The 16,077-nt window shown below is 37.1% G+C and overlaps 1 protein-coding gene across 1 annotated transcript in view; it reads left to right on the top strand.

The window, feature by feature from the left end:
* Positions 1 to 16,077, top strand: part of LOC124601381 (dynein axonemal assembly factor 10) — a 195,175-nt gene that overhangs the window by 150,549 nt on the left and 28,549 nt on the right. The window contains exon 6 of the mRNA XM_047136240.1: positions 7,086 to 7,220. Coding sequence (XP_046992196.1) covers positions 7,086 to 7,220 — 135 coding nt within the window. The remainder of the gene's footprint in view (positions 1 to 7,085; positions 7,221 to 16,077) is intronic.

Raw genomic sequence — 16,077 nt, forward strand, 5'->3', positions numbered from 1 at the left:
AAGCAGCATATCAGAACGGTCAACTGCTCCCATATTCAAGTTATAATCTACAATGCTTTGTGGTTTCTTAATTTTTTCTCCAGTATTCCTGTCAATCTTTCCTGTGTCAACCTTTTCTGTGGTGTTACATGTGGTCAACATCCACACTTCCCTTTTGTCACACCACTTTATAGCATGCATTGTGTCAGTACACATAAATTAAATATGTCCACGTTCCAGTTTCTTCTGAAGTTTCGGCATGTTGCGTCTGTTCTTATGGATAGTACCACATGCGTTCGTGACTGTGAAGCCAGGCAAACAAGTCTGGGATTGAGTACCAGTTATCGACGTAGAGGGTATGTCCACGTTCTAAATAGAACTTCATAAGTGTAGCCACTATGTCACCACTTTTCCCCAAATTGTGGAACTCAGTTTCTGTTGATGCCCCTGTGTAAACAATGAAATCCAAGACATAGCCAGTCTTACAATCACATAACACAAATGTTTTTATACTGAATCTACTCCGTTTCGAGGGAATGAATTCTCTGAAAGATAACCTTCCTTTGAATAATAACAAACTTTCATCAATGCAGAGTTTCTAATGTGGATTAAATGCACAACGGAAAGCTGTACGAACTTTATTGACAATGTTCCTAATTTTGAATAATCTGTCTGCTCCAGTATTGGCAGAGTTGTCACTGAAATGTAACATTCTCATAAGTAACAAAAAGCGGTCTCTTGACATGAGTTCACTAAAAATTGGCGTATTTAGAAGAACATTTCTGGTCCAGTATTTGCTAATTTTCAGTTTTTTCATGCGAGGCATCAGAAGACAAACAGCTATGAAACAATACATTTCTTCATATCCAGTATCTTTCCACTTTGAGATTCGAGAATGCACTGATTCGGGAGTATTCTCCTTGTTGAATAAATTAAACCGATTCGTTTCATCAGCTATATATTTCATCAGTTCTTGTGTAAAGAATAACATGAAAACTGACAGAGTACTTGACTCATTCCCTATTTGACACACGTGTCCCGACAGCGTATCATCAAATACATGATTAACTGGCTGAAAGTCATTTTCTTACCAGTCAAATATATCACGAAGACGTGCTTTCTTCATAGGCGTTTCACTATCACTTTCTGATTCCTCAGATTCAGAACAACTAACATCTCTTGTTGAAACATGAGACCACTTTGACACCCCTGCTGTCATGGACGGTTTATGAATAGAACTTTCGGACTCTGTAGAGGAGCTATCACTTTCGTCAAATTCAAGTAATATGAACAAGATATAAAATCTACTAAATCTGAATTCAAGATGGTAATCAGTAAGCCAGAAATTAATTATTTTAGGACACTCCTCAAAGATATGAACTGGAGTGATGTACAAATCGCTAAAACCATAAATGAAAAATACCTCACTTTTATTAATAAAGTCCTTACTTTGCTTGAATACAATTTCTCCCAAAATTAACTCAGATTAAACCAAAATCTACAAAGAATCCATGAATTACTCAAAGAATAAAGGTATCTTTTGAATCAAAATTGAAACTGTATTTGTCAGTCAGAAACAACTCTGATGTTGATTCTGTTGCTCATTACAAGGCATACTTCAAGTTATTAAAGACAGTAATATGGCCTTCAGAGCAAATGCATTATGAGGAAAAGGTAATCACATCAAATAACCAGACAGAATGGGATGTAGTGGAGGAGGAGACTGGCAGAAGCAGATATGAAGAAGAGCAGGTAGCATTAAGAATAGGTAATACATTAGTAACAGATGTGTGCGGCATTGCAAAACATTTTAACAATCATTTCATATCTGTTACTGAAAAGGTGGGGTTGTCAAGTTCAGGAGAAGATGGCGTGGAATATCTCTGACCAGTAATTACAAATAACTTCAGTAACTGAATATGACCCTCACTACACCTGTAGAAATAATGTCCACTATAAAATGTTTAAACTCAAAAAGTTCTAGTGGTTATGACAAAAGTCAACAAAATTGATTAAAGAGTGTGCCTCTGAGTTTAATAACATATTAAGTTACCTGTAAATTTTTAGTGGAACATTTCCTGAATGTCTTAAATATGCTAAGGTTAAGCCTTTGTTTAAGAAAGGAGATAAAGAAATACTGGTATTTTCCACCCAGGTTCACTTTTGCCAGCATTCTCAAAAAATTTAGAAAAGGTAATATACAATTGGCTTCTATCCATCTGACAGCAATTAATATATTGTCAAAAAAAACAGATTTCTAAAGGGTTCTGACTTTGAGAAGGCTACCTACACATATAGCAAGAATGTACAGTAGTTAATTCATTAGACAATAAATTACAGGCTACTGGTACATTTTGTGATCTGTCAAAGGCATTTGACTTTATAAATTACAGCATCCTTTTAAATAAATTAGGATATTATGGTGTAACAGGAAATTCTGCAAAATGGTTCAAATCCTCTATCTCTCTCACAGAAAACAAAGGTTATCATTAGGAAAGAGGCATGTACTGAGCTATGATGCATCATTGGGCTGGGGTCTAATTACAAGTGATGTCCCACAAGTTTCCATCTTAGAGCTCTTACTTTTTTTGTGTGTATCAGTGACCTTTCATCTTTAAAATTACCAGAGGCCAAGTTTGTTTTGTTTGCAGATGACACAAACATTGCAATAAATACCAAATCAAGTATGATCTTAGAAAAATTGATTAATGAAATTTTTATGGACATTAATAAATGGTTCCTAGCCAGTTCTTTGTCACTAAACTTGAAAAAACTCATTACATAAGTTTAGAACTTGTAAAAGGTTCTCACCAGTATATATGCCCAAAATAGGTCAACAATGCGATAGAAGAAGTTGACAGTATTTAATTCATAAGATTACAGCCTGATGATAAATTCGACTGGGAGGAACATACCAAAGAACTGTTGTAGTGCCAAAACACATCTCCATTTGCAGTATGAATGTTATGAGTTGTAGATGATATAAAAATATAAAAGCTGGCAAACTATGATTACATTCAGTCTATAGTGTCATGCAGGATTATTTTTAAGTAATTCATCAAGCTGAACTAAAGTTTTCAGAGTACAGAAATGTTTAATAAGAATTATTTCTGGTGTGAGCCAGTGGCGGATACAGAAAAACCTCGAGGAGGGGGCACTAAAGATATCCAGAACTACCTTTACTTTTACCGTAATAAAAAATAATCAAGTCGCATGCAAAGTTTAAGAAAGTTTTATTTAAACTGATTATACACATATAAAAGACAGTGCCATCTGATGACATAAAAAATTACAATTTGGTTCTCTTCCTTAAATGATGAATTCCAAGCACCTATTCTTCCTGACAAGTTGATTATTTACTTATTCAGTCTTCAGTCTTAATATTTCTGTTTCTGAATGTAAACTACCTTCCTATTCGGCGAATAGTCCATATTTATAACACTATGTATCGGAAGTTCTCTGTACAAGAAAACAGTAGAATAATCGCGACTTTTCTCAAACATATTCCAGACAGAATAACGTATCAAGATCACTAGACTGGCTGCAACTTTTCTCATAGGTATGTGTTAGCTATCTATGTGCCAGACAGAAATGTATAAAATATGATGACATGGACGTGCATGCTACATAGGAAAGTACACGTACTCAATAACTCGCTTCAGTCAAGTCAACTGACAAAAGAAATGAACGAATAGCGTGTGGGCTGACTTGTGAGGGTGGCACAGGTGGCAGTGCATTTGGTCCCACGGGGTGGGGGTGGGGGGAGAGGGGGGGGGGGGGCGAGTTCCCATATGTATCCGCCACTGATGTGAGCTGAAGAGGCCTATTTATGGAACTGGGGTATGAACTATTGTTTTCCAAAATATTTATTCCTTAATGAATTTTTTCATTAAAAATATATCTCTTTTTCAAACCAACCGCTCAGTTCTTGGAATCAATACTAGAAATAAGAATCATATCTATAAAGATTTAAAGTCACTTACTTTGGTCCAGAAATGTTTCCATTAATCAGAAACACACATTTTCAATAACTTGCTAGCAACCATAAAAAGTATAACTACTAATAACGTTCAGTTTAAGGGAAGAGTGAAGTATTTATTGGTGGCCAACTACTCATACCCCGCTGATGAATTTCTTGTAGAATCAACTGATGTATATGAATTACTTATAATGTCAAATTATGTGAGTATTTGTACAGTCTGACTTTTGTATAAAAATTCAGTAGAATGATACTGTTGATATAAATTTGTGCAATAAAATGATTATTCTGTTTGATGATGGTTGGTTACAATAAGCTATGAGTGATCATATTCTCCTCAGTGTTATTGAACATTTACAGGCTTTGTGACTAGTTATTTATTACTTTTTAAATAAAGATATGTTTAAAGACTTTTTTTATTTATTCCACATCTATTAGGGCCATTGCACTTGACATCTGTGGAAGGTACGGTAGCATATTTGTTTTTCTTAGTAAATATCTATTGTGTATTGTGGCTTTCCTGACATGTTCTACATCCTGGAAGATACCCTCACTACAAATTCTTCTGCCTAGGTTAGGTCAATCTTGATGCCCTCTGTGTCCCCACAGCTCCCATACCCAGGCTCCTCATCTTCCTCTTCCATATTTCAATTTGCGTTAAGTAGCTCTTCAAAATATTCCTTCCACATCGCCTTGATTTCTTGTATCTTTTCAGGTTCCTCTTCTTATTAACCATCTTCTTAGACTTAACCATGCTATCACTGCTTTTTACTTCCAGATTCATATTCTTCTTTCCTGTCTATCTGCCAGGTTTTTAATAATTTAAAAGAAAAATTCACTTGTGTTTTTTATGTATGTCATTTTATTGCTGTAAAAGTTTTTAGAACATCTTATAATTCCAAAATAGTTTTTACCTAATTGTATGTTGTTTCTTAATTGCATTTTTGTCAGATACATTTACAGTAATGATACATGATGCATTTGCATCACAAACATATTTTTTTTGCTCCCGCTGCACCTCAAATTGCTGCGAACAGTAGTGCCATTCACATTATGACTGTTGGCATTGTGGCGTATTTTCATCATAATATTAGTTTTATTTGACAATGCTTAGCTAACTCTGTTTGCATCCCTTGATGATGCCACTCTGACTTTATAATAATAGTACATGTTTTATGCAGGTATGTTTTGTCGCATTTTTAAACTCATGTATTTTATATTTGTGAAATTAATAGCTTTAGTTGTATCATAATTTGCTATTTGCAAGATGTAGACTAATTCTCTTCTTGTACAACCCTTTGTCCTCCTCAGGAACCTCATTTGTGCTGTCCAAATTTTGTTTTCTTGTTATTCTTTGTGGAAACCGAGCTTTCACTTCCACAGGATACAACAGGAACCGCCATCTCTTTTAATAATTTCATGGTGAGCTCTTTTTATACTTTATGGCCCAATGTTTGAAAGAATGAAATTATCCAACAGTATCATGAACATTAGACAAAACACCTCGTGAAAATCCCACGTCATCGAATTCCCCAGAAGATCATGAAGAACAAGCCAGATGGGAAAACAGTGGGGAATGATTTTGTGTGTGAGTTCAGAACAGGCAATAGCCTAATCCTTGAAACAATGATTATGATGATGATGAAGAAGAAGAACATAAGATGTAGACTGTAAATTAGTTTTATTTGGTTCCTCTATTTTGAGCCTCTGAGGATGGTCAGGACAATTTGAAATCGATAGTCTAAAGACAGTATTAGTGATCATAGACTAGAGTGAAAGAAACAAATTTTAAAGTAAAAATTGTCACTTAAGAACACTTACATTTTTAAGAAAAATATCCATAATCTATCCCCAGTTACATATTTTTGTTCCACTGCCAATCCAATTTTCCATCAGCTTATAAATAACCAATACTAAATATGAAACTTCCTGGAAGATTAAAACTGTGTGCCGGACCGAGACTCGAACTCGGGACATTTGCCTTTCGCAGGCAAGTGCTCTACTAACTGAGCTACCCAAGCATGACTCATGCCCCATCCTCACAGCTTTACTTCTTCCAGTACCTCGTCTCGTACCTTCCAAACCTTACAGAAGCTCTCCTGCGAAGTTTGCAGAACTAGCATTCCTGAAAGAAAGGATATTGCAGAGACATGGCTTAGCCACAGCCTGGGGGATGTTTCCAGAATGAGATTTTCACTCTGCAGCGGAGTGTGCGCTGATATGAAACTTCGTGGCAGATTAAAACTGTGTGCCGGACCAAGACTCAAACTCGGGACCTTTGCCTTTCGCGAGCAAGTGCTCATGGGCCGTGAGTCGTGCTTTGGTAGCTCAGTTGGTAGAGCACTTGCCCGCCAAAGGCAAAGGTCCCGAGTTCGAGTCTCGGTCCGCCACACAGTTTTAATGTGCCGGGAAGTTTCATATTAGCGCACACTCCACTGCAGAGTGAAAATCTCGTTCTGGAAACATCCCCCAGGCTGTGGCTAAGCCATGTCTCCGCAATATCCTTTCTTTCAGGATTGCTAGTTCTGCAAGGTTCGCAGGAGAGCTTCTGTAAGGTTTGGAAGGTAGGAGACGAGGTACTGGCAGAAGTAAAGCTGTGAGGATGGGGCATGAGTCGTGCTTGGGTAGCTCAGTTGGTAGAGCACTTGCCCGCGAAAGGCAAAGGTCCCGAGTTCGAGTCTCGGTCCGGCACACAGTTTTAATCTGCCAGGAAGTTTCATACCAGCGCACACTCCGCTGCAGAGCGAAAATCTCATTCTGAATACTAAATATGTTTTCCTAATTTGTATGCTGATTATGTGTTGTTGCTTTTTGTGACTTTGAAATGAAGCAACTGTGTAGAAAGGGAAAATCAGAGTGTTTTTATTTTTTAGGAATTGTTTTCAAACTGGCTTCTCTAATTTAGATTTCACTGAATCAAATCAATTTTGGAAATTCTAGCTGCTAATGTTGTCTAAACTATTCTGAGTTGTGCTAATGAGCTCACTGCAAACATAGCTTTAAGATCCAAGAGGGAAACTGGGATGATTATGACATGGAACCATTCTTCTTTTCTTTTTACCTTTTAGTCAACAGTTTTTAATAACTTATTTTCTGTGGAATTTTCAAATCAAAACTCTTTTTTCAGGTTTGTGGTCTTGAATTTGACCGAAAAGATATTCCAATGAATAAACTCGTAGCTACAACTCTTGAATCAAAATTTTATGTGTATGATACAAGAACATTTCATCCCAAGAAAGGTTTTGCAAGTCTGTCAGAAAGGGTAAGTTGTTTTTAATCTTACTGAAAAATATGATTGAAGGATACAGTTATCAGAAAACTGTTTCATTTAGTTCATTAAGTTAGTACACACTGAGCTAAGAACTGAAAAATTTTATTTATTTTTTGTGCATGGAACTGTCTCCAGTGAGTAACTTTGTCTGTCATAGACATTAAATGATGCATGCTGTTAGAATGAACATGCAGCTAGCTCCCTTTTTTCTGTTGGTATTATTGGAAAACGTGTGGATGATAGCTGTTTTAAGAATTTCATTACAAGCACACATTTTCTTTTTTATTGGATTTTGGTCACTGCCATTTAAGCAGCTGCTTCACAGATGTGTTGTTTCAGTATTTTCATCCAAGCACATTGGACAAAAAATTATAAAGCCCCAAGAGACATCACATTAATACCATGTAGCATTGTTCTATACTTGATAATTTATTCAGTTTGGCAAAGAAGACAGTCCAGGTAAAGAGATCAGGTATGCCATATCCAGCTGAAACTCACATGACTAGATTCTGTAGAGCTACCAATTTGTAGAGATGTTGTATGCTATGCTTCACTCACTGTTACAAATAGTGCCAGACATTTTCTGTGGGGTTATGATCAGGTGCTTTAGAAGACCAGTTGAGGTGCATAGGGCAGGCTCGTCCAAACTGTGCCCCTGGGGCGCTAGCGCCCGCGATCGCCTGCGGCCAGTGCCCCGGGCGAATTCGTTTGTTGTCGCAGTGGCCGAGCCGAGCCTCGCCATGCCGCTGTACACGCGCTTCGTACGTAATTGCCTTCTTTAAGAATGTTGATTGTAAGAATTAAAGAACTTTATAACCTTAATTCTATTTTTTAATAATTATTCAAACATGGGCAGTTAAAATTATTACATACAAAACACCAAACTAAGGATCCGATTTCTAAACTCTGAAAAGGGATACAAAAACATGTACCCCGAAGTAAAACAGTATGAATGAGACTATATCCCTTACATAAAATTATTTCTAAAATAGAATATTTATGACTCTAGTTCATTTAAGAAACTGATATATTTTTCAGAAGATGCCTATTGTACATAAATGACGAGTGTACATGTGCAGTACTAATAGAATGATCCTGTGGGTCAGAAAACAACTAAGATGTTCTTCGATTCTTGTTTTGGATATTGTTTTCTAAAGCTTTGCGTAGTAATTCTGCCACACGAAACCTAGTTGTTACCTAAACAGTAGATGGTTTGCTTGTTTTACCGATCATCGACCTCTTTTACAGAGGTGCGCTTCCTCTGTTACTTTGTTTACGTTGGATCTGACTGCGGGACAGTCCAGGGCAGCACAGTGTTGTGTGGTCTCATTCGCTCTGCAGCTCTTATGCCGACACTAGCGACACACGGTCGTGAACGGGGCGCTGAACTACACTGCCTTGCGCCCGCGGGGTGCGGGCGCGCCCGCCGGACGAAATTCTTGGATGAGCTTGGCATAGGGTGATTGAGTGTATATGTGCAGCCCTGAGAACACAGCTGTTGTGTTGTTGGAAGATGGAAGTGTCCACAGGCTGCTCGTCGTGAAGATTGTAATGAAACTGGTTATGGAGAGATAAATGTATTAATCGACCTTGGATTATATGAAATGACCGATTCCCAAGACGAAGACTCAAAACCCAGAAATCCGCTACCATATAGCTATTTGAAACTGTATAAATGTCTGGCTTCAGCTGCCAGAGAGTGCAGTTATGTGTGTGTATGTGCGTGTGAAAGAGTTTTGTGTGTGTGTGTGTGTGTGTGTGTGTGTGTGTGTGTGTGTCATCTATTTTCAACAAAGGCCTTGTTGGCCGAAAGCTTGTTTGTGATAGTATTTTTGTTGTGCCTATCTGCAACTCAGCATCTCTGCTGTATGGTGAGTGGCAACTTTCCTTTCATTTTATTGTTACATTTTAATATCCTGGATTTTCCAATGCTTGGTAGAAATTGAAATTAAATTTAGCACTGAAAGTCAAAAATGTCAAAAATGAGGTCGCTGAAGGTAGGAAAAAAATTAATTCAAAAAAGTGTAAGAGGAAATAAGTACTGTTGAAAAAAAATCTATGTAGTTGAGTTTCAGCTTTGGAAGCTAATGTTTATACTAAACTGCTACTTGCTGAAAGCAGTTTCATTGAACATATTGAAGACACCAGACAGCAAACTCACAGAAAGTGTATTATTTTGTAACAACAAAATCAGCACCCTAGAAAGTAGTGTTTACGTTCCATGCAAAAAGGTTAAAGAATTGTACAATGAAGTAGTTAATAGAAATCTTATAAACAATGTTGGTGCCATGTGTGTGCAACATTCCAGTAAAAAACTTCTCAGGTGAAGATAGTTTACATCCTGTAGATTTTCCGCAGCATTTCAGAGATAATTTTGTGTTTAATATGACTGATGTTATGAAAATCAAGTTTGTTAAGAAGTTTCTGGAAGGTGAAGCACTAAGTTGGGCTAATCAGTATACTTAGGATGACACAACTATGCAGATTTTGAGAGAAAGGATTTTTAGATAGATTTTGGTCAGGGACAGAACAAAATAGAATAAAAAGCGAGTTTCTCAGTGGACCAAATTACAGGGATGGACGTATTAGCACGAAACAGTTTTGCAAAAATCAACTTAAAAAATTAGCTTATTTGAGCAAACTGTTCAATGAACTCATTCAGATAGATGCTATAAAAAAAAGAGCTAACCAGTTGTAGCACAGTGGGTCCTAGTCTATGAGCCAGATGACACAATAGACCAGTTTTTGAAATATGTAGATAAATTAGAGTTTTGGAAAAAGCAGGGAAATACAGCCACAATAGGCACACACATTTTGAAAGTGGTAGTTATCAAAATTGCCACAGTGATAATCACAACTGGAGCAAACATAGTAACTACAATGGTAACAATTATCAACAGAAGGGACATAGTATGGTAAATGGTAACAACTTTTACCCTGAGGAGCAACATGGCAATAGTTGGAACAGAAATTGGAATAGAAAGGATAATAAAAATACAAGGAAACAGGATGGGGTATTAATTCAGGAAACAAAAAACTAGCTTGGGTCCTATTGTTAGTCCATAAGTTGGGGCCCATGAAACAAATAACAAATGGACCAGAAATTACATAAATACTGACACACAAGAAAAACACTCTAGTGAAGTGAACAGGATCTATCTTGAAGATATGTACTATGCTGTTTAATCTGTTGAGAAAGAGGTATGCTCACCAGGAAGGGCAAAACACATGAATAAGGTAAGTGAGCACATAGAAATTAGAAAAGAAGATACAGGAGAATTTAATTTATCAGAATTCTATAACTGGATTGAGATGTTTCATTTGTTAAATGCTGAAGGAACTGATTTTTGTGAAGATTTTGGAATTCAGAAATTAATGGAAGAACCGGGTGAGGAAAAAAGTGAATATTTTGTTAATGAACAGAAAGTTGAGTGAAAGTAAGTATGTAAACAGTAATGAAATAGGGAATTAAGATGTTGGTTATTTGTGTGGTAATATTGAAGATGTTTGTGGTATTATTGAATATAATAAATTAAGGGTAAGTGATGATGAATATACAGGCATTAGGTAATTATAAGGAAATGTGTAATTGTGGTTATGATACTGTAGAGGTACCCAAGGACACTGTTAAAGGATTAAGGGACATTAGTATGTATAGATAATCATACTAGTTCAATTACCAGTTATGAAATTCACAGTAAGATGCTTAACGTTATGAGTGAGAATGAATCTTTTTTATATAATATGTGGCTAAATAGAGGTGCTATTGAGAAAGATGAAAGCTTTAGAATTGTGAAAAAAATCTGTATTTAACTTTATATCCAGACTGGTGGCATAAAATTAAATATGTTATTGTAAAACAACTTACAGATAAGTACCATGTTGTTGATCTACATAAAGTAAGTAAGTGTGCAAGGATTGATAAAATTCTTAGTGACAGTGATAGTGATGCCTGTGCTAATTTAATGAAACTGTGCCAAGGCAATGAAAATGGTAAGAACAATACTGATTTTGGTGGCTTTAGTTCTGAAGAGAGAGAAGATGACCTGTCATATGAGGGTATTAAGACTGATAAATGTACTGATGTTTCTTGTCTGTTCATTAAACTCAGAATAGGATCATGGGAAGGCAGGTGTCATGTTGACACAGGCAGCCAAATTTCAGGAGTGTCTGAATCCTTAAGTAAAAAAGTAAAACATAATGAGGACTGTAATTTTAGTACAGATGAAAGGTGCAACTGGGAGACATAATAAAGTGGTTAAAAGGCAGGCTTTAATAGTTTTACAATTTAGGGAGTAACTTTTACACACGTATATGTTTAATAATTCAGGATCTTGGTGAGGATCTTATCCTCAGCATGTCATGGATGGTTAGTGTGAATGCAGGTTCTGTCTGGGGAGGACAGAAGTTGATTATCAATGCATCTGATGGAGATTGTATTTGTACTAATTTTATGAAGTCAGTTATATCTTATGAGGACGATAAAATAAATAGTATACAATTTTTAAAAGATAGTAGATTTATAGTCAAAGATATTCCAGAATTAGATACAGAATTTAAATAACTAAGGTTTCGGAAGCAAAAAGAGTAACTGATAATCAGAAATGGGCGTTGGAATCTTTGTTGTGGGAGTATAGTTACACACACACAGACACACACACACACACACACACACACACACACACACATACACACGACTGTGTTGCCTGAGACTACAGTCATGTGTGAGTGAGTTGGATTTGCATGAGTGTGTGTGTATGTATCTCTGTCATCTGTTGTTGATGAAGGCCTTACTGGCCGAAAGCTTTATTTGTGACAGTCTTTTCATTGTGCCTGTCCGCAACTCAGCATCTCCGCTATATGGTGAGTAGCAACTTTCCTTTTCGTAATATTGTTACATTCCATCCTGGATTTTCCATTGTTTGATTCTAACCAATCTTGGATTGTATAAAATAACTGATTCTCAAGTTGAAGACTCAAAATCCAGAAATCCTCTACCATATAGCTATACAAAAATGTATAAATATTAATATAATGTAACCACTTAATGTAATACATTGATGATTATGGACTTCTTAAAAAGATAAGCAATGATAAACAATTATTTTATGTTTGAACTGTATGTTTCAAAGATATTTTGCACAAATAGATCGACATATGATAGTATTTTCCTTGCTACATGCTGTTAGATGTAAATCATTGTCTTTGGGTAGTTAGTAGTATGAGTTTGAAGTGCGAGGATGGAGTACAAGTTATATGTGCTGTGTTAGCATTTGGTTGATGTTGATTTGTATTGTGAAGTGAAATGACTGAAAATATTTGTGTTCAACACCAGAAAGTTCACCAGTGTTCATATTATTCAACAAAATGAAGCTGAGCTTCCTCTAGACCAGTATAAAAAGTTACATTTTAGAATGGACTATGAGCCTACAATTTACAACAAAGAAGAAGAATAAAAGATGAGTATTATGAAAACTGTATATTCAAATTCTACCATTGCTACTTCTCTCTGAATTAACCAGCTACCCAAATTATTAACTTACTTCAGAATTAATAAATATTTTAGAATTCGCACAATGTCATCCAGTGGCAAAACCATGAAGACTATTTACAACACATCCACTAGTAAAGCTTGAAGATTCATGTTACTAAATCAACTTTGGGTTACAGAAGGTGGTGGTGATCAGAAGATGTAGAAGAAAAGGCAACACTCAGTTGACAAGAATATTGAAATAAACAATTCAGTTCTTGTTCATGGTAACCTGAGTGAATTGGCCCAAGTCGTGGCATGAAAAATACCCACAGAAAATCACAGAACTATTTCTGGCCTGAACTACACTCACAGCATGCAGTGGATTAAATGCTTCTTTAAGCTGTTAGTGCACTCAACACCTTTCATCTCTTGCAAAGGTGAAATCCTGACTTCTCAGTCAACATTACAAGCCTGTAGTCAGCCACTACTCAGTTTCTGTGTTGTTTGGCTCATTGAATATATGCAACTTTACACAATTCTCTTAATAATGACCTCTTGTGATGTACTCGACTCAAAAAGTCCATTGCATGCTTTTCCCTTCACAATGTTAACCCAGAAAATAGTTGACATGGGCCTACATCACTGACAGCAGCTTTTACTGTGTGTCTCGTCTCCAGTACCTGTCAGCTAGAATGCTGTTAATTGTAGACCATTCATTGTAAACATGTTGTACAACTGCATTGATACACCAACAAATCTGGCAATGGTCATGGGCACAATCAAACATGTTAGCTTCTTCCTGACAGTCTGTCATGTCTCCTTGTCAATTCATCTTGTGGTCCTGATTCCATACAACTGGCTGGCTTATACATACGACCTCACTGCCATGCCTTATGTCAGTGCAGGAGGCTCACAAAGTGGTCTTTTCAAGGGGGTAACAAATATTTTGTTTGTTAACTTATGTTAACTGGTAAACTCCATTACATTTGCTTCATTAGTTATTTACTCAACAACTACTTTTTAATATGCGAGAGAATAGAGACCCCATCAGCTCCCATTGTAATGTGAAATAATTTCTTCACCAGCTAGCGATGTTTATGTAGAAATAAAATGTGGTATACAGGTAATAGATACATTGCTGTAAAGCTGTTATTAGGAAAAATAAGAGTCACAGATACACTCAATAATTTTTTAACATTCTCACTTTTTTTTTTAAATACATACACAAGGTGTCATTATCTCCAGCAATTGTTTCATGACATCAAAAGTATACCATTAGGATCAAATGCATCAAAACTGTATGATGAAAACTCTCACTCCCAACAGCAGCTGATATTTTATCAGAAGTCACAACACTGCGGGAATGTTTTGCGAATACAGATGTCACATAAAATACCTGAGGCACATGAGCACCCCCCCCCCTCCCTCCCCGCCCTCGAGATGCCAGTTTCAATATTCAGCTAAGTTTTGTCAGTGATTAACAAGGTAACAAAGCTTAGCAACATTTTAATACACCATCAGTAACACTAGCAATGTGACATCATGTATTTGGTAGTTGCTTTATTTCAGACTTGTCTTGTCACACACTGACTTGATATTTATGTAGCTTCTGCTCCCTATAGAGATAAAAGCACTTCAGTTGTTGACCGTGTTTATTTTGGAAATGTATTGAATCTATTCATTATTAGCTGTAACTACATAATATTATAACCCACAAATACATGCTCCACTAACATTACTGTGTCGACCACCTATGCTTGATGTCAGCGTGCAGTAACGCCTTACAGATGACAGGTGGCAGCATTAGCAGTGGAAGTTATATAAAGCATGTCAAGGGGATGCGGAAAACAGTGTAATCCTGTGCAGTCCAGTCACATTAAGGTGTCCTCCACCTATGTTTTACATCAGCGTGCAATGATGACTCACAGATGGCAGGTGGCAGCATTAGCAGCGGAAGTTATATAAAGTATGGTGGGGGGAGGGGGCCACGGAAAACAGTGCAGTCGTAATGTGGAAACCAAATTATTTATCTCACATCTGAAGGGTCATAATCACTGACTTTCTGGCCAAGGGTGGAAGCTAGAGAGCAGCAGCTGCATGGCAAATGTACGTGAATAGCACTCGTCTACATTACTCGTCTACATTACGCTCTATTAATTATATATAAAAACAAAGATGAGGTGACTTACCGAACAAAAGCGCTGGCAGGTCGATAGACACACAAACAAAATTCAAGCTTTCGCAACAAACAGTTGCCTCATCAGGAAAGAGGGAAGGAGAGGGGAAGACGAAAGGAAGTGGGTTTTAAGGGAGAGGGTAAGGAGTCATTCCAATCCCGGGAGCGGAAAGACTTACCTTAGGGGGAAAAAAGGACAGGTATACACTCGCACACACGCACATATCCATCCACACATACAGACACAAGCAGACATTCAATGTGCACGCGGAGGCATGCGACTGGAGTTCACTCACTTGGTATCATGCAATGCTCACTCATGGACTGACAGCAAACAGCCATGTGTCCTTACAAAGCAGGTATAAGGAAACATAGCTTCTACCTATACAGCTACAGTCACAGCTGCAGAACAGGAGCCACATGGCAAATCAGCCTGAATAGTGCTCGAGGCTGCCAGTTGACTCACTTGGTATAAAGCAATTCTCACGCATGGAGTGATGGGCAACAGCCGTTTGGCCCTACCAAGCAGGTATAAGGAAACACAGATGCTACCTATACAGCTTCAACACAACATAGCCACACTAATGGGTCTAGCAAGTGTTGGAATGAATTTAGAATTAGAATTTCTTTATTAGCTGCCGATTTTCCATGTTTTCTAAGGGGAAGGTATGCACTGCACACGTGAGAGTCACCACAGTGTAACAAAAATTAAAGTGATAACAAAATATTGAATGAACTTCAATACAGCAACAACAATGGCAGTAACCCCATGGCAAGTTGCACCATATTTTGGGGTATGTGTTGAAATGTAGGTCCCCCTTTAACTGGCTGTATCTGTTCATAGGTGGGAGGAAGTCAAGGGCACATAACCACACCTAATAAGTCACTGCAGTGCTGAAACCACCCATCAAGTTGAGCACTGCTTTACTTGATTTGCAGTGTAACAAATAAAACATAAAAATACTTATCGGCAGTCAGGCTCAGTGGTTTGGGCCGTAAAGCACTAGGCAGCCCCAATGTTAAGCAGCCAATTTAGTCAGCCAGCTGACAGTCAGTCATGACCGATAAGCTGAGTGAGATGGATGTGGAATATGTTATGCCTTTTTTCTCATATCTGATGTACTTTACTATAATTGTAAAATTTATTTTTCCATCATTTTATTTGCTTTATACACTGTGGTTTATAACTTCATGTACAT

Source organism: Schistocerca americana, chromosome 1 (genome assembly GCF_021461395.2).
Source record: "Schistocerca americana isolate TAMUIC-IGC-003095 chromosome 1, iqSchAmer2.1, whole genome shotgun sequence".
NCBI lineage: Eukaryota > Metazoa > Arthropoda > Insecta > Orthoptera > Acrididae > Schistocerca > Schistocerca americana.